At 34.8% G+C, this 22359-nt stretch overlaps 1 protein-coding gene across 4 annotated transcripts in view; it reads left to right on the top strand.

Moving 5' to 3' along the window:
• CUNH15orf41 (chromosome unknown C15orf41 homolog) overlaps nt 1-22359 on the top strand; it is a 202969-nt gene that overhangs the window by 102580 nt on the left and 78030 nt on the right. Inside the window, exons 9-11 of one of the 4 annotated variants that reach the window (XM_025038887.1) lie at nt 2924-2989; nt 3541-3664; nt 5528-5763. In XM_025038887.1, coding sequence (XP_024894655.1) covers nt 2924-2989; nt 3541-3664; nt 5528-5585 — 248 coding nt within the window. In that variant the 3' untranslated portion in view covers nt 5586-5763. Of the gene's footprint in view, nt 1-2923; nt 2990-3540; nt 3665-5527; nt 5764-22359 lie in introns of those variants that run through there. The other 3 variants (XM_025038888.1, XM_025038886.1, XM_015595809.2) reach the window with 3 other exon arrangements.

The following is a 22359-nucleotide window of genomic DNA, read 5'->3' as shown; positions in this document are numbered from 1 at the left end:
AAATCCAATGTTATTTAAAGAAATACTACAGATCAAAGAAAAAAGGAGGAAAACTTCCCATAAGTATCAAGGAAAAGGATGGAATTTCTTCCTTTATGATGAACCTCAGCAAACAGTTGGAACCAAGGATGAAAGACAGCAGCAAAAGTTATCAAATAAAACTTTGAACTTTGGGCCAGATCTGTTGTCTTTGCCTTGATTCATGGAGAGTTAAATCAGAAAATTATTGTCATTCTATGTAGGTTTTGTAGAAGACATGAATTTTTTTTAACATACTTGTATTTTATTTAGTTATCCTTTTTGAGCATTAAGTATGTGCAAAGCACATGTGTTGGTGGTGGTGAGACTGGGCCAATGAATAAAGTTTAAAAAATGGAAAGGAATCATTTCCTGTCCTCAGAGCAGAGGCTTCAGGCCCAATATTTGGGAGACAATCCCATACAAGGAAAGACAAGGGATGAACAGAGAATGAGGCTGAAGGGAAGAATGTGACCTGATGACTGAGTCATAACCACTAGATCCTAGAGGTGGAACCCTGAACCATCTAATGGTCAACCGAATTTTAAATTTGTACTCAGTGGTTTGGTTAATGATCTTAATGGTAAGGAATCTTTCAAGGTCTGGGGACCAGGAAGTCAAGCCAGATGGATGGGAGCTGACCTTAAAATTCTCCCAGTGGAATGATCAGCGATAGCAGCTTCTCCTAGGGCCTAGATCAGATGAGCAAAGCCACTTGTTCGTAAATGCTGCTTCCCATTCTTGTACTGTCATTTCCTTTGAACTTTGTCAAGTTGTTCCCTCCTCCTCTCTCAGTAAATCTAGGAGGAAAAAAATAATGTGAAGGTTGAAACAGGGTGCATAAGACAGTGGGAGTTTAGTAAATAAAGAAGATAGCTGATACATAACATAATATTTCAGATATATGGAATAACCTCTTTATATTTTTTTTAAAAAAGTCTAATATCACTAGTGGTGACATAGACTTTTAGAAGCTATACTTTGGGTAAAATTACTATTGGATCAACTTCATACTGAGAGGGAGGAAAGTGAGGTGGAGTAGGGGGAGAAAGCATAGGGGCACAGTGGCACTTTGAAGTTCTCCCCAGAAAGTTGAAAAGATTCCCTAGCCTCACCTGATGTTTTATGTTCAGGTTTGGTGGTTTGGGTTTTTAAATTTCACATGAAGTCATGAAATTTAAATTGTAGGTATTGTGTTAATAACTTTGGTGCAGTGAACAGGGGTACGGCATCTGCCTTTTAAAGGGATATTAGTGTGTACATTTGGATTGCTTGGTGACCTTTGAAATTTTGTTTTGAGCTGCTGTCAGAAACATAATCATTTTTCTTTCAAAACATATTTTAACATCTGCAAAGGTTGATCAGCCTAGGATAGTTTTAATAAAATATTAATCTCTTTTTAATGTCAACCCAACTTTTAAAACTGTTCATCAGGTACCTGAAACATGAGCTCAAGGCACTTGAGTTGATTTTAATAAATGCCTTTTCCATTTAACATTCTTGTGGCCAGAGTGCATTTAGAGGATAGAAATTATTCCAGTCTTTTCATCTGAAGTCTAGTTTTCCAAATTCTCTTGTTTTTAGAGTAAGATTACTTTAATTTGTATTTTCTTATCTCAATAGTTAACAACATTTTTTTATATTTCAAGGATGGGAGATTGTTCTGAATTCTGGCATCAAACCTTCAAAAGCTAGATAAACGATATCAACGCTTAATAAAATATAACAAATATCTAGTTTAAATATGAGTCTTGTCATTAAAAAGTTATTTACATTTAAAATGCTGACCTTTCAAGATACACCAAGAGTGTTCTCAAACAGAGTTTCTGAACATTGGCCATGAAACCACTGTCTTGGACTGACAAATGGATTGGAAATAAGCTACCCAACACTGGGAATGGGCCATTAATTTTAATCAAAGGTGATGCAGGAAGGCGAATGGGATGCATGACAATGTCAACAGCCCAGTAAGTGTTAAGAGACCACACAGCCTTCCTTGTTACTTGGCCGGGCCATTAGTTGAGGTTGGGTGAAGATAGAAAGCCATGTCTGGAATTGAATGACCAGGTCACTCCAAAATCTAATGGAGAACTCCTCATTTCAGAAATCACATTGTAATGCCATTAGAAGTCAAGGACAGCATTTAGAAAATATCGGAGAATTTTTTTTTTTTTTTAAACAAGCACTTACCTAGTTTTTTCCAACTTTGTCAAGCTCTCAGTTTTCTAGACCCTTTTCCTTCTGAATAGATCATTGATATTTACACGAGATCAAGAAATCAAACAGACTTAGAAAAAAATCTCAAATCCAGTTTGCTTTTCAGAATTATATATTATTAGTTGTAAAACTCTGGTAAATGCCAGAAACAATAGCATACCAAAGAATTTAAGTAGGATAATTAAGTTTCTGTGGTGATCTCATTGTCCTTGTACCTCTCTTGTGTTGTATGTAGGAATAGTTTCACTAATAGAAACTAAGCTTTCTTAATTGCTTTAATAAATGTATTTATTTTATAATCGTAAAGGCTATGTGCATGTGCCTTACTGTAAATTATTGATATTGCCTGATAACTTTAGTGATATTCATGGTAGCGAAGCCTTTTCTTTTAATCAGTAAGTATATTTCATTATTTTGAGTATTTTCAATTATAAAAAAGGTGGCATATGACAGCTTGAATTAATGTTTATAATAAAGATATAAAAATGCCGAAGAGACAAAGAAGCATTCTTATATCTATGCTTCAGGTTTATTAAGAAAGTTTATTCTGACACAGCATTACACACATAAGAAAGATATGTATGTCTGCATTAGCAATTTTTACACATTTTTAAGAAAGAAAAGCAATTATATTGCTCTCTTATTCATGGAATATTGTTATAAGTGATGGTGTTTGTTTTTCCCGTAGATGAAGATCAGCTCCGTGCAAAGGGTTATGATAAAACACCCGACTTTATTTTACAGGTACCAGTTGGTAAGTCCTTAAACTCTATTATGCACTTGTTTATAAAGAAAGATCTGTTTTTTTCATAGATTTTTTTGTTGTTGTTAACAAAGTACATTATCTTTATAATACTATATCTAAATGGGTAAAATTGTTGGAAAATATTATTTTAAAATAGCAGAAAATAATAGGTTCAGAAGAAATCTTAGCCTCAAAATCTTTTACATATATTTGAGAAATAAACATTGTCTCTGAAGACATTTCAAGTCATTTTTTTAAATACTGCATTTTTAAAATATGGTTGTATTGAAAAGCCAGACTCACTTTGGTTTGTTTTTGCATTGCTTGTCAACTTGTACAGCCTCAGAATAAGAAAGGGACTTTTGAAGATGATGATGAAAATAAAAGGGATGTGACTGTGGCATAAGTGTCCCTTGTAACAAACATATACAGTGTATTGTTTTATAATTACTTTCATAGATGAGGGTGAGGGCTAAACCTCTGCTCATTAATGTGAATCATACGGAGGCCTATACAGAGTTCAGAATTTTCAATCTTCCCTTTCCTTTGCTCTATATTAGTAATGCTTTGTCCCTTAGCTGTAGAAGGGCGCATAATTCACTGGATTGAAAGCAAAGCCTCATTTGGTGATGAATGTAGCCACCACGCCTACCTGCATGACCAGTTCTGGAGCTACTGGAATAGGTAAGGTCCCATTATTTTTCTCTTAAGATAAACGATAGTCAGCTGAAATCTCATTAGAAAAAATATTTAGTTTAACTGGTAAAAATGCTAGTAGCCTTTGTTTCTAGTAAATACAGAGACTTGATTAATGTATTCATTTTAGATAATTTAAACTTCTCTGCTTTCATAACGTCGCTTCATTTTTTAAAACTAAAAATCTCTGCATAAGGTCAAAATCAGTATATATGCCATTTTCCATTTTATACTGATAATATCAATGTCACTTAAAATATGAATAATAAGATGTGCATATTATGATATTGACACTGACTTTTATCCTTTTGATAAGAAATTTATGCTTACTGTCAGACCTTTAAAAAATATTTTATCCTTGCTTCTCTGAGGAGACTCTACAAACAGTATAAAAGATCAAAACAATTTACTTGCCAGCAGTAGAAAACAGCTTACCTACCAACTTCGGGCAACATTTCCAAAGGCATGGGAAATCTCAGTGATTTAGAAAAGGGTGGTGTTGAAGGAGGGGCCATATTATTGCCATACTATTAATGCCATATTACTGATTATCCACCATGTCCTTGGGTCTGCACATTATCTCAGTTAATCCTCGCAAGGAAGTTACTTTTATCCCTATTTTATAGATAACTAAACTGATATTCAAAGAGAAGAAATAGCATGCCATAGAGTCATCCTGGGCCTGTGTTTGTCTCTCTCACTTGCTTACCTGTGCTATATCCACGACAACTCTATTGCCATTTACAATAAAACAGTTGAAACTTGGGTTTTATATTATTAAAATCCCTAGTTTTCATAGCACACATTTTTCCCTTTAGAACAGGAGGTAGGTCAAGGGGTAACCTTCGTAGATTAATTGTGTTCCCCAGTCATTGGCCAACAGTTAGAATACAATAATAAGATGACATTGACCCAAATCATTAAGGAATGAGACAGTAGCATCTGTGGACAATAGTCTTATCCTGGGGAAAAAAAAACAGTGACAGGCTACAGAATTTGGCATTATATTGTTACTCAGCCTTACAAAAGGCCAGCAGACCTCGCCTGTAGCAGCTGTGCTAAACTAAGCCCACTTTTTGCCATGGTAACAATGATCATGACAAAATGCTGAATGTAATGGCTTTCTTGATTTTCTTGTGTAATTGTGCGTAGCATCCGAGCTTTACTTTACAGGGATGGAGGAGGAAAGTGCAAAATGTTTTAGAAATCATTGCTGCTTCAGCGTTTCCTGTCTTTTATTCAGCCATTATTCAAATTAGCAGTAATGTGGCAAATTGAATTTTCGATTTTTAGCAATTTGATGATGAGTTTGAAATAGTAAAGAAAGCATCATTTTTGATAGTATAGGAAAAGCAATGACAAGAAAATCAAATTGCATAAGTTTAGGTTGCTAAAGGATTTTAAAAAACTGATAAACTCGATCATTCTGCATTGAGACTATCTCCCTTCCTTTGGTACTGGTCAAGCCTTTTAACAGGAATAGTTGTAGAGCTTTCTTAAAAATCCCGTAAGCATATCTTCATTCTAAAACAACTCAGCAATTTTTTGAGTGCCTACTATGTGCCTAGTACTCACTATTTTAGCAGCTGATTAAATAATATAGTCATCTATATGATAGACCTATAGATTATTGATGTCGCTGGAGGGAGTCTAAGCAATGGATGGATAACTTAATACAGTTTCCTGTGGACTGGATTTGAGATTTTTGTGTTACATGCCACTTTTTACATTCTAATGATGTTTTACTTAACACTACTATTGATTTACATACCCTAAACACATACGCTAAATAATCCATTTAGGGTATATTATGTGATAAAAGAAAGACAACCTTGGTTTGGAATGTTCCAGATCATTCAAGGAGGAAATACTCTACACAGAAGTCACTGATGTTAACAGAAGTCACTGATGTTAACAAACGTCTGCAGAGGCCAAGAAATGCAAGCAGTGCTGATGTTCAGAACGAAAACACAGACATTTACTTGGATGTAAAACGCTGGTTATAATAACAATACAAACTTACCAGTGATGGAGCATTTTGACAAAACTTAGCCCATTTATGAAAGTATGAGATCCTACTCTTTTCATATTTTGATTCAGTGCAACTCATAGAGCAGTTGCTAAATCTCTTCAGAGTTGATAGAAATCATCCCTCCCAATTTAGGTAACTTTTCAAGGAGGCTTCTGGCTGGCATTGGGGCTAATTGCTTTATTTGTGTGATAAGCCTCTAGTTCACTTAAAAACTGTTATCTAATCGTCATACTATTTTTAGATTGGAGTTTACAATAAGCTGTTCAATTAATATTTGCAGAATCATGACCTTGTATAAACCCATTTTCCCACACTAACTACAGACCCTCCCTAATTTTTAGTTTAATATTTCTATGAGTTTTTTTTTTTTAATATAAATTGATATTGTTACTCAACCCTTCAGCAACTTTTAACAAAGTTGATCGCACCCTCCCTCTTTATTAAAATATCTTATCTTGGCTTCCAAGAGATATTCTGGGTTTCTTTCTGCCATACCATCAGCGTACTCAGTCTCCTTTGCTGGCTCTTCTTCCTCTTTCTAACTCTTGGCTTAGGGCTCTGGAACTCATTGTTCACCCTCTTCTCTTTTCTGTCTACATTCACTCCCTGGCTGTTTTTTGTTCTGTTTCGTTTTGTTTTGTTTTGTTTTGTTTTGTTTGAGATCTCATCAGAGACTGGTGCTTTATTTACTGTCTCTGTACTGGTATCTCCTAATTTTTACCTGCAGCCCTAATATTTCCTGAGTACAATTTTTCTTTTGCCTATCCAACTATATACTCAGTATCTGTTCTTGGATACCTAATAGGTATCTCATACTTAACATGTCTAAAATTAAACCCTTGATTCCCCCCCCAACCCACCCCATAAGTTTGTTATTCCCCCATTTCCTCCCAAACTCAACTAATAGCACTACAGTTTGCCAAAATACTCAATCCAAAAACCTAAATATTATCACCAGTCCATCAGCAGATCCTTTCAGCTCAATCTTCATCATGTCTCAAGTTGTGCCATTTATCACCACCTCACCTGCTGTCACCTCAGTGGCTGTCATCCATCTCTTGGACTATGGCTGTAGCTTCCAAACTGGTCTCCTTAGGTCAACTCTTGCACTTGTGTGATCAGTTTTTCCTACCCCAGTGAGAGCGACTCTTGGAAAATATAAATCAGGCTGTCACACTTCTCTGCTCAGAACTCCTCAGTGGCTTCCCATCAGGTGTAAAATAAAATCCAAACTCTTTACCATGACATCCAGAGCCAGGCATGATCTGCCTCTTTACCACCTTCAGTTCTTTTCACACCTACCTCTCTCCCCTCGCCTCACATTCTCTCCTCTTATACTTTTTCGGCCACACCGGCTTCCTTAGTCTTCTTAAATCTACACTGCTTGTTTCTACTTCAAGACCCTTACTCTGGCTAAGCCTTCTGCTTAGAATTTTCTTTGCTTGAATCTCCCCTTAGCGGAACTCTTTACAACGTTCAGGTTTCTGCTCATATTTTTCCTGTTCAGGGAGTCCTTCCCTGACCACTCAATCTAAATGGCATCACCCTTAGTCATCTCCCTCTCCTCACTTGGCTTTACTTCATGATACTTGCTTCTGTCTACATGAATGAATAGACTTTAGTTAGAAACATTTATATAAACACTAATTTGCTTGTTTGAATACAAGCCCTTAAAAGAGCTTTACCTTTTATATTGCTATTTCTAATTATTATATGTAGTGTACCCCTCATTCCTTCATAATCAAAGCTTTTCAAGAATTTTCCCTGGCTTAATTAACCTCAAAAATATTTTAATTTTTACAATGTAGTCAGAGATATTGACTACAGAATATAAGCTATCTTTTCTTCAAATAGGCCCCAATCCCAGGTATAAACCTTGATTAAATAGCTCCTCAAAACTCCACAGTCTCTAATTTTTATGGAGTTAAAGGAAATAAAGAGTGCCTCTGAGAAGCAGAATTTGGACCATAATATACCTAGCATCAAATTATATATACAATTGTATATTTGCTTATATATGTGTGTGTATATATATATCCCGTATACTTGAGGCTATATATACACAAATTATATAAAACAGTATATTTCCTTATGCAACCAGCACCAAAAAAAAAAAAAAAAAAAAAAGTCTTCTTATTCTACTTCTTTAGTCAAAAAAATTAGTTCTTTAACAATTTGACCTCTATTACTACATTTATTTTCATATTCCATTGGTGACAGGTAAAGAAAGAAACTAATTCTACAATCTGAGGCCAAATTACATACATAGGTTCCAACTTGAGACCTTTTAAAGAAGCAGGAACAGACATCTCTGCTCATTTTATTGGTTGGAAATCAAATGGGTCAATTTGAACAAAATTGAGTGACCCTAAATAGCAATGAGCCACATGCAGCTATACAGCACATAAGCAGTGCCCAACAACTACTGATCAAGAACCTGGCAATCTTAACTTCAAGGTCAGCCCTGCCGTGTGCCTTTCCAGGCTCATTCTGGCACCCGGTCAGTCATCAGTGGAATCTATTGAAAAGCAAAGTGCGCTTTGTAGATATACCTCTCTACTTCTGTCAAAGAAGATTTAAGCTTACTGACTGGAAAGAATAGGCAAAGTTTTGTTTGAACATGATTTTCCAGTTCAGTGATCCTTGAAGAGATGGAAGGAATTCGTCCTATTCCTGGATTTGAGTCCATGCCGTGTCACTTTCTTACCCCATGACTGAGAGCAACTTGCTTAACTTCCCTGAGCTTTTGTTTTCTTCTTAATAAAATGGATTAATAATACCTTCTTCTCCATATTGTTGTCAAGATCAGTTATTTAATACATATAAAGTACTTTCACAGTACCTGGCAGTCAACAAATATTAGTTCCCCTTTGTTTTTTTTTTCCTATATAACATTGTCTGATAAAATTCTCAGTCGGCATTTTTAATTGCCTTCTTTGCCAGATAAACCCCTACTCGGCTAACCTCAGCACTCATCTTGGTTGACATCTCTTTGGGAAACCTTCCTGTAATTCCCAGATTGGGTTTGATGTCCCTCCTGTGTTCTAATAATTTTATAGCATTTATTCAATAGTGTAATTGCTTATTTACTTGTCATCTTTTTTCAGTTAATATTGAGTTCCGTCTTATCTATTTGTTTTATTTATCATCAAATACCCAGAAGCTGGTGGATTATCTGGCACATCATAGTAGATATTAATTGAATGAAAGAGTGAGTGAATGAATTTTCTGATACATGACAGACAACAACATTTTGAATCAGCCATTAAGGATTATGTCAGACATTGTCACATTAAACTACAACAGGGCCAAAATATTTTCTTTGAGAATGTCACTCTAAGGACAATGAGAAAAATGCCTCATTTTTCTCTATTTCTTTTTTTTTAAATTGAGGTATAATTGATATGTGACATTATATTAGTTTTAGGTATCCAGCATAAAGATTTATTATTTGTATCTGTTGCTAAATAATCACCACAATAAGTCTAGTTAACATCCATCACCATATATAATTACAGGATTTTTTTTCTTGTGATGAGAACTTTTAAGATCTAATCTCTCAGCAACTTTCATATATGCAATACAGTATTATTAACTATAATCACCATGCTGCACATTACATCCCCATGACATTTATTTTATAACTGGAGGTTTGTACCTTTTGACCCCTTTCACCCTTTTCTCACCCCCTAACCACCCGCCTTTGGCAACCACCAGTATGTTCTCTGTATCTATGAGCTTTTTTTCTTTTAGATTCCACAGTGTGAGATCATATGGCATTTGTTTTTCTCTGACTTATTTCACTTAGCATAATGCCCTCAGGGTTCATCCATATTGTCACAAATGGCAAGATTTTATTCTTTTATGTGGCTGAATAATATTCCATTGTATATATAGCACATTTTCTTTTTTGATTTATCTGCAAATGGACACTTAGGTTATTTCCATATCTTGGATATTGTAAACAATGCTGCAGTAAACATAAGGGTGCATGTATCTTTTCGAATTAGTTCTTTTTATTTCTTTGGTTAAAGACCCAGAAGTGGAATTGCTGGATAATATATATGATGATTCTATTTTTAGTTTTTTGAGGAACTTCCATGCTATTTTCCATAGTGTCTTCACTAATTTACATTGCCACCAAACAGTGAACAAGGGTTCCCTTTTCTCTACATCTTTGCCAATACTTGTTACCTTTTTGATAGTAGCTATTCTAATAGGTGTGAGGCAATATTTCATTGTAGTTTTGATTTGCATCTCCCCTTTTCATATATCTGTTGGACATCTGTATGTCTTCTTTTGAAAAGTGTCTATTCATATCTTCTGCCTATTCTTCAATTGGGCTGTTTGGTTTTTTGCTGTTGGGTTATATGACTTCTTTTTATAGTTTGGATATTGCAGATACTTTCTCCCATTCAGTAGGTTGACTTTTTTATTTTGTTGACAATTTCCTTTGTTATGCAGAAGCTTTTTAGTTTGATGTAGTCCCACTTGTTTATTTTTGCTTTTGTTGCCTTTGCTTTTGGAAAGGTAAAAAAAAAAAAAAAAGATTGCCCAGACTAATGTCAAGGAGCTTACTGCCTGTATTTTCTTGTAAGCATTTTGTTGTTTCAGGTCTTACATTGAAGACTTTGATCCATTTGGGTTAATTTTTGTGCACGATACAAGATAGGGGTCCAGTTTCATTTTGTTGCCTATGGCTGTCCATTTCTCCCAACACCATTTATTGAAGAGACTGTCCTTTTCCTATTGTATATTCTTATCTCTTTTGTCATAAATTAATCAATTGTATGTGTGTGGTTTTATTTCTGGCCTGTCTAGTCTACCTATTGATCTATGTGTCTGTTTTTATGCCAATACCACGCTATTTTGATTACTATTGCTTTGTAATAGAGCTTGAAGTCAGGGAGCATGATGCCTCCAGTTTTGTTCTTCTTTCTTAAGATTTCTTTGGCTATTTGGAGTCTTTTGGGTTCCATACAAATTTTAGGATTATTTGTCTATTTTTGTGAAAAATGCCAGTGGAATTTTGATAAGGATTGTATTGAATCTGTCGATTGCTTTGGGTACTATGGACATTTTAACAATATTAATGCTTCCATTCCATGAGCATGGAACCATTTTCATTTATTTGTATCTTATTCACTTTCTTTCATCAATGTCTTATAGTTTTTAGTTTACAGGTGTTTCACTGCCTTGGTTAAATATATTTCTAGATATTTTATTCTTTTTTATGTAATTATAAATGGGATTGGTTTCTTAATTTCTCTTTCTGTTCGTTATTAGTGTATAGAAATGCAACAGATTTTTGTATATTGATTTTGTATGCTACAACTTTACTGAATTCATTTATTAGTAGTTCTAATAGGTTTAGAACTACTTTAGGGTTTTCTGTATATGATATCATGTCATCTCTAAATTTTTATTTCAAAGTTTTATTTCTTTCCAATTTGGATGAAAAATGCCCCATTTCTAGAAATTTACAGACTTTTCGAATGTATAGACTTTTGCAGATTTATTTCATGAAATGTAGCATATGTGTATTTAAGTTTTTTAGATATTTATCATCGTATATTGATTATTTACTTTTGCAAAACTTCAACCAGGTCTCTCATTTGAGATTTGCCATGGAATGCCTTGAAAATCCTGAGCAGAAGATATTCTGTAATTTCTTTAGGGTATGCATGAAACTGGGCCCACCCTAGCACTTGAGGGGCCTGGGCAAGGGTACCAGTGGAGGTTTGTATACCACTTGCCTAAATGATTGAGGTTGAATATCAAGTTAACAGATAGTAAGTAAAATATAATTTATTCTGCATTAAGATCTAAAAGTTCAGAGTTTCATTAAGAATTATCAAACTCCCTGGAGATCCATGCTGCATGTGGCAATGTAGGGATAGGTGGTCTTGCCACATAACCCACCTCCCTTCTCTTCCTACCCTTCCTACTCCTCTGTCTTATACCTGGAAAACTGTCAAGCACACCCCAACCTGTACATCCAAGCTCCATGTACGTTACCACAAACCACTTCCCTTGACCTTCTCTCAGGCCAGATGTGCACACTCTAGTGGTCTGCCTTCTTATCAGACAAGTGAACCTTTGTAGGCTCTGGGTGTGGTTTCAGTGCTATTTGATTAGGAAGTTCTGAGGTTCCTGGTACATGGAGTTTGCCCTGGAAAGGGATTGCGAGGATATACATCATTGGGTGAGGATGTCTCTTTTGCCCCACAGACTTCTCATCCTAGGAGTTGAAGTGAAATCAGAGGGCACCAGAGCAGAATTCTTTAAAATTTGGGTCCTGGCCATGGGCCCCTCTTGACCGGTCTAAAGGACAATATCAATTGAAGCAAGTACATTTTTCTTACAGAGTCATATCTTATACTGGTGTTAGGATATGAGGAAAGATGAGCCCCAGAGGAAATATGCTCTTGATCACATTTATGTATCACTGAAAAGATTAAGAGCTGAGTTCCATTTGTTGGATTTTTGAACCTTTGGCTCCAGAGAGTCTGTTTTCCTAGAAGCAATGCTAAGCTAATACTTTCTGCCACAAGAATTGATTTGACTTGAGTTCTTCCTCTAAGTATTTTTTAAAGATTGCTTATTTACTCACTGGTTTAGTGATTGCATTCTCTGGTCTGTGTTAACTTGAGAGGTGAGGCATTTAGAATGGGGCCACCAAGCAGTTCGAGTTAAGGAAGGTATCTTTCAGAGGATGTCCAAAGTTTTTTTCTGTATTACTTCCAGGAAGCCCGCAATTAGCTAAATCACAGATTTTCAGTTATTTCAGTCTTGTTAAAAACAAGGCTGATCACATCTGTCTTAAGTTGGGATATGTGCCTCAGCAATAGAAGCTCTTACAAACCTTCAATTACAGCAGCCTCAGAAGGCACTGCTGCCGTATTCTAACAAGTAGTCATCAGCAACGGGAGACAGATTGACTAATAATTAGCAAATGCACTGGAGAGGACTTCTCTAAAGGTAAAATATAATCATTTCCTTTTCCATCTCTTAAAGTGGAGATGGTGGTGAGATATTGATGTCCCATTGTTCTAGACAAATACTTGACACTATTATTAGCCAGAGTAACCTCAAAATATTTGAAAGGACGAAGGAAGAGTCTTCTGTGTATACAGTACTTTTAAAAGAATGATTTCTCATAATCATTAAGTACCATTTTTACTGCATTTGGAATGTGAATAGCAAGAACTTTCTCTACCAGAGAATTCAGATTTTCTGCATTGTTAATTGTTTTCAATGTTGATTTTAAATATAAAAGTGAATAAGGAGTAGAAATACTGTCTTAGGCCTTTAAAGTGATGTTTGCAATAAAGAGATGGTTTTTGAGAAACTGGAATAAGTTAATCAAGAGATTAAAGGTAAAGAAAATAGACCTACAAGGAACTATCAATGAATTGTAATTTCTCAGAAAGATATTTGATTACTGTCTTCAGACATATACAAGATTTGGGGGTGGGGAGGGCGGTTTGACGGGAGGAGAGCATATTGACCCATTTTCCAAATCCAAGGATCTAAATAGGTTGACTCACTATGATAGAGTCAGTATGAGTCACATACGGTTCAGAAATGTCACCCTAAGCCAGGCCAACAAACAAATGACTAGGTGGCCATTCTAAAAGAAGAAACACAACCATTATGATCATACAGGGAAAGTGAGGGAAGAATAAAAGAGATTCTCGCAGTAGGAAATGTCTCAGGAGCACAGTTAGCATCAGGACCCCAAGTCTGTTTCTAAGATTAATTCCGGAATAATGGAGATTAGGTTGAAATTGATGCTAAAAGCCTTGGTATCTAGTGCAGTAATTTTCAAACTTCACTGCATATTAAAATCACATGGGGGAGCATTTTTTAAAAATGAATATGGGCTTTATCCCTGGAAAACTGATTTAATTGGTATGTGGTAGACCTTGAGAGTTTTTCTTTTATTTTAAAAACTTTAGATGGTAATGCTTATCTTCATCCAGCACTGAACTCAACTTCTTTACTTAGCCTTAATTTGTCAGCTAGCCATAGCATCCTTTGCCTGTCTGCTTCTAAACAGTCTTAATGAGAAAAATAATAGCTTAATTAAGGAATACTGGTTCAGATCAGTAAACACATAACAGGTACTATGTTAGTCAGTAAGGACCCAGCCTCCACCTTTGAGGGGTTCATATTTGAGGACTGAGGCAGTAAATCTCAAAGACAGAACCTGAATCCAGGTCTCCCTCTGAACTCTCACACTTGTACTTTCTGCTCCACCATGCAGCTTCATGTCAGTCATGGTGATAAATCTGCTATAAGAGGCAGTTATGGGTTTGCTAAGCTGAAGCCAAAAGCTCTCCAGCCGGCTAGGTTAGATATTCACCCTCATGTGGTTGGAGAAAATGGGCCAGGTGTTCTCTGTTGCTCTCTCAAGTGTTCTTATTCTATATTCAAATGTATATCTTTAGGATTAATATAAAAGCCTGTTACATATGCCCATGCCTTCAAAGTATAGTAACCCTTAAATCGTTGTATTAGAAATCACAGAATCAGAGTTTTTTATATATGGTACAGAAAAAGTAAGCATGTAAAAAAAAATGTTTCAATAAATAATGTTTTTAAAAACAGCTTTCATGGGATATAATTGATATACAGCAAACTGCACATATTTAACGTGTACAATTTGACAAGTTTTGATTTATGTATAAACTCAAAAAATTATCACCATGACAAAGATAGTGAACATGCCTATCACCTCCAAAAGTTCCTTGTACCCCTTTATAATCCTTCCTCTCAATTCCTTCAGCTCTCCCTGCACCTGAGCCACCAGTGATCTCCCTTCTGTCACTATAGATTAGTTTACATTTTCTAGTATTTTCTATAAATGGAATCATGTAATCATACAGCATGTATTCTTTTTTTTTTTCAGCTTTTTTACTCAGAGTAATTGTTTCACTATCCATGTTGTTATATATATCAGTAGTTCATTTCTTTATTGTAGAGAAGTATTCAGTTAAGTAACTGTACTACTACTTATTTATCTGTTTACCTGTGGATGGACATGTATGTTGTTTCTAGTTATGTAAAGCTGTAAAGTTCTATGAACAGTGTAAAAATCTTTGTGTCATTTTATTTCTCTTGGGCAAACACCCAATGAAATGGTTGGGTCATGTCGTATGTTTACTTTTTAATGAAATGATTAAACTGTTTTCCAAAGTTGTTATACCATTTTACATTTCAATCAGCAATTCATGAGAGTTCTGGGTGCTCTCCATCTTCCCCATAACTTGGTACAGTCAGTTTTTTTTTTTAACTTTGGGTTTTCTAATAGTTGTGTAGTAGTGTCTCAATATGATTTTAATTTGTTTTTCTTTAATGATCAATGATATTAAGAATCTTCATATGTTTATTTCTACCTGTTAGTCTCTTTGGAGAAGTACCTGTTCAAATCTTAGGCCCATTTTTTAAGTGCTTTCTTATTGAGTTTTGGTAGTTTTAAAAAATATTCTTGGTAACAAATCCTTTATCAGATATGTGGTCAGATATGAAATACTCTCTCCCAGTCTATGGCTTGTCTTTTCATTTCTCTTAACAGTGAATTTCAAGGTCAGGAGTTTTTAATTTTAATGAAGTTCATTTTACCAATTTTTTTCTCTTATGGATTTCACTCTTGATGTTCTATCTAAGAAATATTAAAAGATTTAAAGAGCTAAAGAAATCACAACCACCCTGAACAAGCCCGATCCCATCTGATCTTGGAAGCTAAGCAGGGTCGGGCCTGATTAGTACTTGGATGGAAGATCACCTAGGAAGACCAGGTGCTGTAGGAGTAAAATATAAAAAAATAAGGGATTGTAAGCTGACAAGGTCCTTGCGATCTGTGAGGTCAACCAAGGATTGCCTTGCCTAATAAGTAAATTAATTAAATAGATAGTTGATAGATAGATAGATAGATAGATAGATAGATAGATAGATAAGAGATAGATAGATAGATAGACAGAAAGATATCACAAAAATGTTCCCTTTGTTTTCTTCTAAAATATTTATAGTTTTAAATTTATATTTAGGTCTAGCATCCATTTTCAGTTAATTTTTATATGGTATGATGTGTGGATCAAAGTTCATTTTCTTTCATGTGGATACTCAGTAGTGCCAGAAGCATTTGTTGGGAAGACTTTCCTTTCTCCACAAAATAGCCTTTGCACATTTGTCAAAAATCAATTGATCAGACGTATATTGTCCTTTTTTTTGGTATTCTCTATTTTATTCTATTGCTCAATTTGTCTATCTTTATATCAATTCTACATTGTCTTGATGACTACAAAATTATAGTTTCGGAAATAGCTGGTATAAGTTCTCAAACTTAATTTTTCTTTTTCAACATTTTTTTTTGTCTATTCTGGGACCTTTGTATCACCATATGAATTTTAGTATCAGTTATAAATTCCTAAGAAATTCTGCTGGGATTCTGATTGGGATCAGAGTGAATTTATAGATCAACTTGGGAAGAACTGATAACTTAATTGTTATTGAGTCTTCTGATCCATGAACATGGTATCTCTCCAATTATTTAGCCCTTTTAATATTTTTCTCAAAAATGCTTTATAATTTCAATGTACATACCTCGCAAATTTTTTGTCCGATTGATACCTCTGAATTTTATATTTCTTGATTCTATTAGCAGCAGTTTTTTTTGTTTCAATTTCCAGTTCGTGTTACTATAGAATACAATTGATTTTGTATATTGATCTTGTATCCTATAACCATGTAAAATTCACTTATTAATATTTTACCTTTTTGATAGATGCCATAGGATTTTCTATATAAACAACTGTGTCATTTGTGAATAAAGACAATTTTGTTTTTTCAATTTTTCAATTTGAGTGCTTCTTTCCTTTTTTTTTTTATCTGCACTGTCTAGAATGTTCTATACAGAGATTAATAGTGGTGAGAGCATACATCATGCCTTGCCCCTGATCTTGGGGGAAAGGAATTCAATCTTTCACCATTAAAGATACTATTACCTATAGATTTTTTGTAGCTCCTCTTTATCAGATTGAGAAAACTACCTTCTATTCCTAGTTTGCTGAGAGTTTTTATCAAAAATTTTGTTGGATGCTTTTTTATACATCTATTAAGATGATCATATGAGTATTTTTTTATTGATCGGTTAATATGGTGAATTGCAGTGATTGATTCTTGAATGTCATACTGATTATACATCCCTGGGTTAAATCCACTTGGTCATGAAGCAATATCTTTTTTTTATATTTTGTTGCATGTGATTTGCTAAAAATATGTTAAGAATTTTTACATCTATGTTCATGAGTGATATTGGTCTGTGATTTATTTTTTCCTTTTTAAGCCTTTGTCTGGTTTTGGTATTAGGATAATCCTGGCCTCATAGTATGAGTCGGGAAGTAATTTCTCCTGTCGAATTTACTGAAAGAGTTTGTGCAAAATTGTTACTATTTCTTCCTTAAATATCAAGTAGAATTCCCCAGTTAGACTACCTAGGCCTATTTTCTTGTTTTTTTTTTAACTACAATATCAGTTTTTTACAAAAAAATAGCTTTTCTATTCTTTTTCTTGAGTGAACTTTGGCACTTTGTGTCTTTCAAAGAGTTTATTCATTTCATGTAATCGCGGAATGTATTAGCATAAACTTTTTCAAAATATTCCTTTATGCTTTTAATATCTGGAGAATTTGTAATTATGTCACCTTTCCCATTTCTGATATTAATAATTTTGTCTACTTTTCCAGATCGGTCTGCCTAAAGGTTTATCAATATCTATTTTTATTGTTTTTTTTCCTCTGTCACTGATTTCAGCTCTAATTTATATTATTTATTTTCTTTAGTTTCAGTTTGATTAGCTCTTTTTCTGGTTTGCTAAGATGGAAGGCTGAGGTTATTGGTTTGAGACCATGTTTTTTTCCAATAAAGTCGGGCTAGTGCTGCAAATTTGCCTCAAAGTGTTTCTATAGCTATATTCCACTAAATTTTAAATGTATTTTCAACTTTATTTGGTTCCCAAAACTTTTCTAATTTTTCTTTCCATTTTTTCTTTGACTCACAGGCTATTTAGCAGTGTACTATTTTGTTTCTAAGCATTTGGAAAGGTTTCACACATCCTTCTGTTACTGGATTCTAATTGAATTCTATTGAGGTCAGGAACAAACTTGAATTCTTTAAAGTTGTTGAGATTTGTTTTATGGAAAGCTCAAAATGCCTGATCTTCCCATTCTCCCAGCTGTATCTCCTTGACTCAAGGAGAACCCTATGCTTCACCTAGGTTCTCCTCCCAACCTTGCAGCCTGAAAACCCTTTCCAAGTGGCAGGCAGAGGGACTCACCTCTTGTTTCCCATCACTCAGATGTCTCTCTCCTTCACTGCTGTCATCTATTTTGTTTGTTTCTTAAGTTATTTCCAGCAGGAGGACAAATGCAGTCCCTGTTGCCCCATCTTGGCTCCAAGTAGACGTCTCACAATTATGATCTTTAACACATAATTTAGCACAGTGTAAACCAGTTTGTCTTATTCAGCATTAACCTTGTAATCTTATTTATGCTATTTTAATTATGGACTTCATTGTCATCATAAACAAATTTCCTTAGGCGTTAACTATGACTAGAATAATCTATGAGAAAGTACTGTACAGACCTTCAGGTTTCTTTATTTTGGTATCTTTCAAACAGACATCCAGATAGTCTACCTCTCTTTCTCCCAGACTCCTGAGGATTAGAACAGGACTTTCAGTCATAACTTTTTGCCCAACAAAAGGGAAGTCCTTTGGTGTGGTTAAGGCCAAAGATTGGATAATATGCTATGGTTGTTAGAAAGCAGCTTTCTTTAGTCATCTTTTGATAACACTCATTAAGAACTTCTGCTGCTCCTTGGACTAAGATAAAACGGGCCATCTTTGGTGAGACAGAGCCCTGTTCCTAGCAGTTACACTTTTTCTCTCCTTTTTCTCTCTCCCTCTATACTTAAGAGACATACATTTTCACATTTTTTAGTATCTTCTGCTATTAGATATCATTGAAGAATCTCCTGGAATGGGAGACTTATAGGTGATGAGGCCACATTGCCCTAGTTTGCCCTTGCTCATTTTCTTCTCACACACATGAATAAGGAAAATGAGCCACAAATACAATTTGCAATACAACTCTTCTCAAAAAAGAAATCCATATGGATACACAATAGCAATGATAAATATTCTTTACTTCTAATTTCTAATCGACTCTGGAAGTCATAGTTGTATAAAAACTAAACTCCTGTAATTTCTATTTATCCATTAACACAAGCCACATATTTTTTGTGTGTTTTTCTTGCTGGTTTCTTCGTAGTCTTAGTCTACTCTTATGATTTGAGTGAATTTCATTATTTCATTTTAATTCCTTTCCTACCTCAATCGTAGCATTGAAATGTTTCCTGTGTCTTGTTCTCCCTTATTTTCTCACATAGGTTGTATGAGCCAGGAATCTTGTTTACCCCTTCCTACATCTCCTTATATATTTCTTTTTGCCATTCCCTTCCCTTTCGTTGCTGGCAGCTTTGCTAACCATCACCACCTCCCCATTTTAAATTTAGTCCTGTAGCATCTCTGATAGTTCATTCCAAGTGATCATAAATTCAAAATTCTTGCAAAATTCCTTTATTTAGTAAAGGGGATTTTTTTTTTATTTAGAAAGCTCATCAACTTATATAAATTTGAGGCTATCACAGTTGTCCTTGATAGCTTCAGCTATAATACTTTTAAAGCACTCTATATTGATTACAAAAGTGAAAATGAAGTCATTGGTTGTGTGCATAGGCCAGATGTGCAAAACCATATTGAACTCAATACTAGACCAAAATATTTTATCACGTCCGACTGCCTTTCATTTTAATGTGAAGTGAATATTTTTACCACTACATATTTCTAATTCATCACATTCTAGCAAAGTAATCCATCAGTAGTTGCATAGATATATGACTGAATTCAGGAGATATTGAGTTCCTTATCAGTAGAAGAAGCATATTATGTATTTCAGAGCATATAGAGATGAGTAAATCCTAACTTGCCTTCACAGAATTTCATTCAATAAGGAAACAAAGCTTTTATATAGATCACAAAAATAACTAACACTGAGCACCAACTATGTTCAAGGCACTGGATTAAGCACTTGCATGTATTATCCTCTTTAATCCATGTAACAGTCCTATAAGGTAGATACTAGTACTTTATCCTTATTTCACATGAAAAAGTCAAGGCATAGAGAGGTTAAGTGCCCAGGTCACAGTCATAGAGCTGGAATGCCAGGGGTGATTTTTAAATAGAAGAGTGGCATGATCAGAGTCAAACTTTAGGACAGATATTCTGGTAGCAATGCTTAGAAGTTGGGGATAGGAACACAATTGCTATGATAGTCATCCATTTTGAAATAATCCATTAATCCCCGAATTATAATGTTGGTAGTGGAAATGGAAAGAGACTATATAAACTTATAGAAATAATAAAGGCAAGATTTACAGAATTTGGAAAGCAACTAAATGAATTTGGAAAGCAACACCCTATTGGAGGGTGTTGAACAAAGCTTACTCTGGGGCTTTGATATCGTTGATGGGGAGAACAGTGATGCTGTCAAAGAATTTCGAGTGGAAAATTAGCTAGGTTAGTGATAACTTCAGTTGCAATATTTCGAGAGGTCCAGAGGCAACCATGTTGTATGAGAGGAGTCCAAGTGATGGATCAAAGATAGATTGATTGAGGGCTCATTCACAAAAATAGGCAAAATGAGTTTTCAGAGGGGGAGAGTAGAGACGGAGAGAGAGAGAGAAGGTAACTGTGATATAATGAGATCCAGAATAAAGTTTAGAGAATTAACAATAAATATTAACTCTTACAGTAAATAAAATTATTTCTAAATTTACTGACTCCCAACCTTCATGTCTCACATTGAAACAATTATAAAGTAATTTTAATCTAGTTGCATTGAAGGTGATCATTTGGTGTATTGATAGTTAATCTAAGATCAGTTCCCATCATGAGTTACATGGGTTTAGAAAGTTGTACCAAAATGTAAAAACCAGGGCTTTTAACTCGCACTTGAAAGAAACCTTTGGAGCTGCATTTGTCAAACAACTAGGGAAACGATTCGTGCATACGCCACGTCCAGAGCTCCATCGGCAGCCCAGACATAAAAAACTGAAAGGTCATTCTTCTTACGACGATGTGATGGTTTGTTGACGTATTTTGACACACTGGTACAATGCTGAGAGGATCTGACCTTCCTGCAGTACTGAGGGACTCAGCTTTGGTCAGGTTACCTGACACTCAATTGCATTGCTCTCCTTGCCTTTCTCCTTCACAGATAAACACACTTACGCATAAAATGCTGCCTTCAATACAGAAAATATTTAAAATTTTAAATGAACATAAATGATTGCTTTTAAATTTTTTCTGGCCACTTTTTTCCAGTTACTATCAAGCTGAAAACTTCACTTGGAACTATTAAGGCTTTTAATTTAAAAAATTAAATTCATTTTTCAAAATGATAAATGTGAGTGGTGACTGTTAAAGCTTGAAAGAGAAAAACTAAACAAACGAAATGGTCTCTACGTGGTTTTACAATCTTTATCTTTGTGATAGAAACCAATTTTGTTGGAGTTCAAATGTTTGAGGATGACCTCTAAAGTGCAAAATTAGTGTACATAAAGGTAAGTCTTAGATAGCTTTTGAAGTAGTTGCCTTAGAAGTGTATCATATGTTAAGAGGTCAAAGAGTTAGCTGGAGGCCAGAAAACTGTCAAGAGAATTTTCTGTCATGTGTAAATATATTCTGTGTTAGATTTATATACTGTGAAATGGTGCTTTGACTAGTTACCCATATTACTTCTTAATGCAATATGATGGTGATTTGGGGGTGGAAAGAAAAATGTTTGCCATTAATGAATTTCTAAAATATAAAAATAATAAGCTAAGTACTTTTTAATCAGGAGCAACTATTCAGAAAGATTTTCTTGCTGTCTCCTCAACTAGTAAATATAAAATAAGTGTAATAATATCCTCCAATCATTTAGATTACACTTAGGAAAATGTTAAGTTTATGTATTTGTCACAATATTGGAAAAAAAGAATTTAAATATGTCGGTCATATAATTTCCAAATGTGATAACTGTCTGCTAAATTAAGATAACTTTTGTCCAGGATATTTTAGTGGCATACCTAAAATTAGGATGAAGTTTCGAAGTACTTAATTGGGTAACTGTTGGCTATTTTGCATAATCTCTGAACTTTCCACATCACACATCTTTGTTTGAATTGTTTCTCTTTCTATTTTCTCCATCCTCTGAAATGTGGAAACCAATCCCAGTACAGGCAAAGCACTTTCAGCTCCTATCAGGGTCACCACAAGGCTTCAGCTCCAATATCCTAGTATTCCCCATTCAGATTAGACCTCGATGTTTGTGTGCTATGAGAACTGACAGGTCCGATCCTGCTCTGCCTGCCCAGGGCCTGGTCACACACACTCCACTGTGCCAAAGCATGGCTACCCCCACAGGCCTCACCTTTCAGGATTTATGTAATTTTTAATTGACACTTATATCTGACATTACAGATGTTACTGCTCGTTGTAAAGTCTACGTAGGAACAGTTGAAAACCTCTTTTCACTTAACTATTA

Source organism: Pteropus alecto, unplaced genomic scaffold (genome assembly GCF_000325575.1).
Source record: "Pteropus alecto unplaced genomic scaffold, ASM32557v1 scaffold86, whole genome shotgun sequence".
NCBI lineage: Eukaryota > Metazoa > Chordata > Mammalia > Chiroptera > Pteropodidae > Pteropus > Pteropus alecto.
The sequence above is the reverse complement of the archived record's forward strand: the minus strand, read 5'-3'. Positions and strand labels throughout refer to the sequence as shown.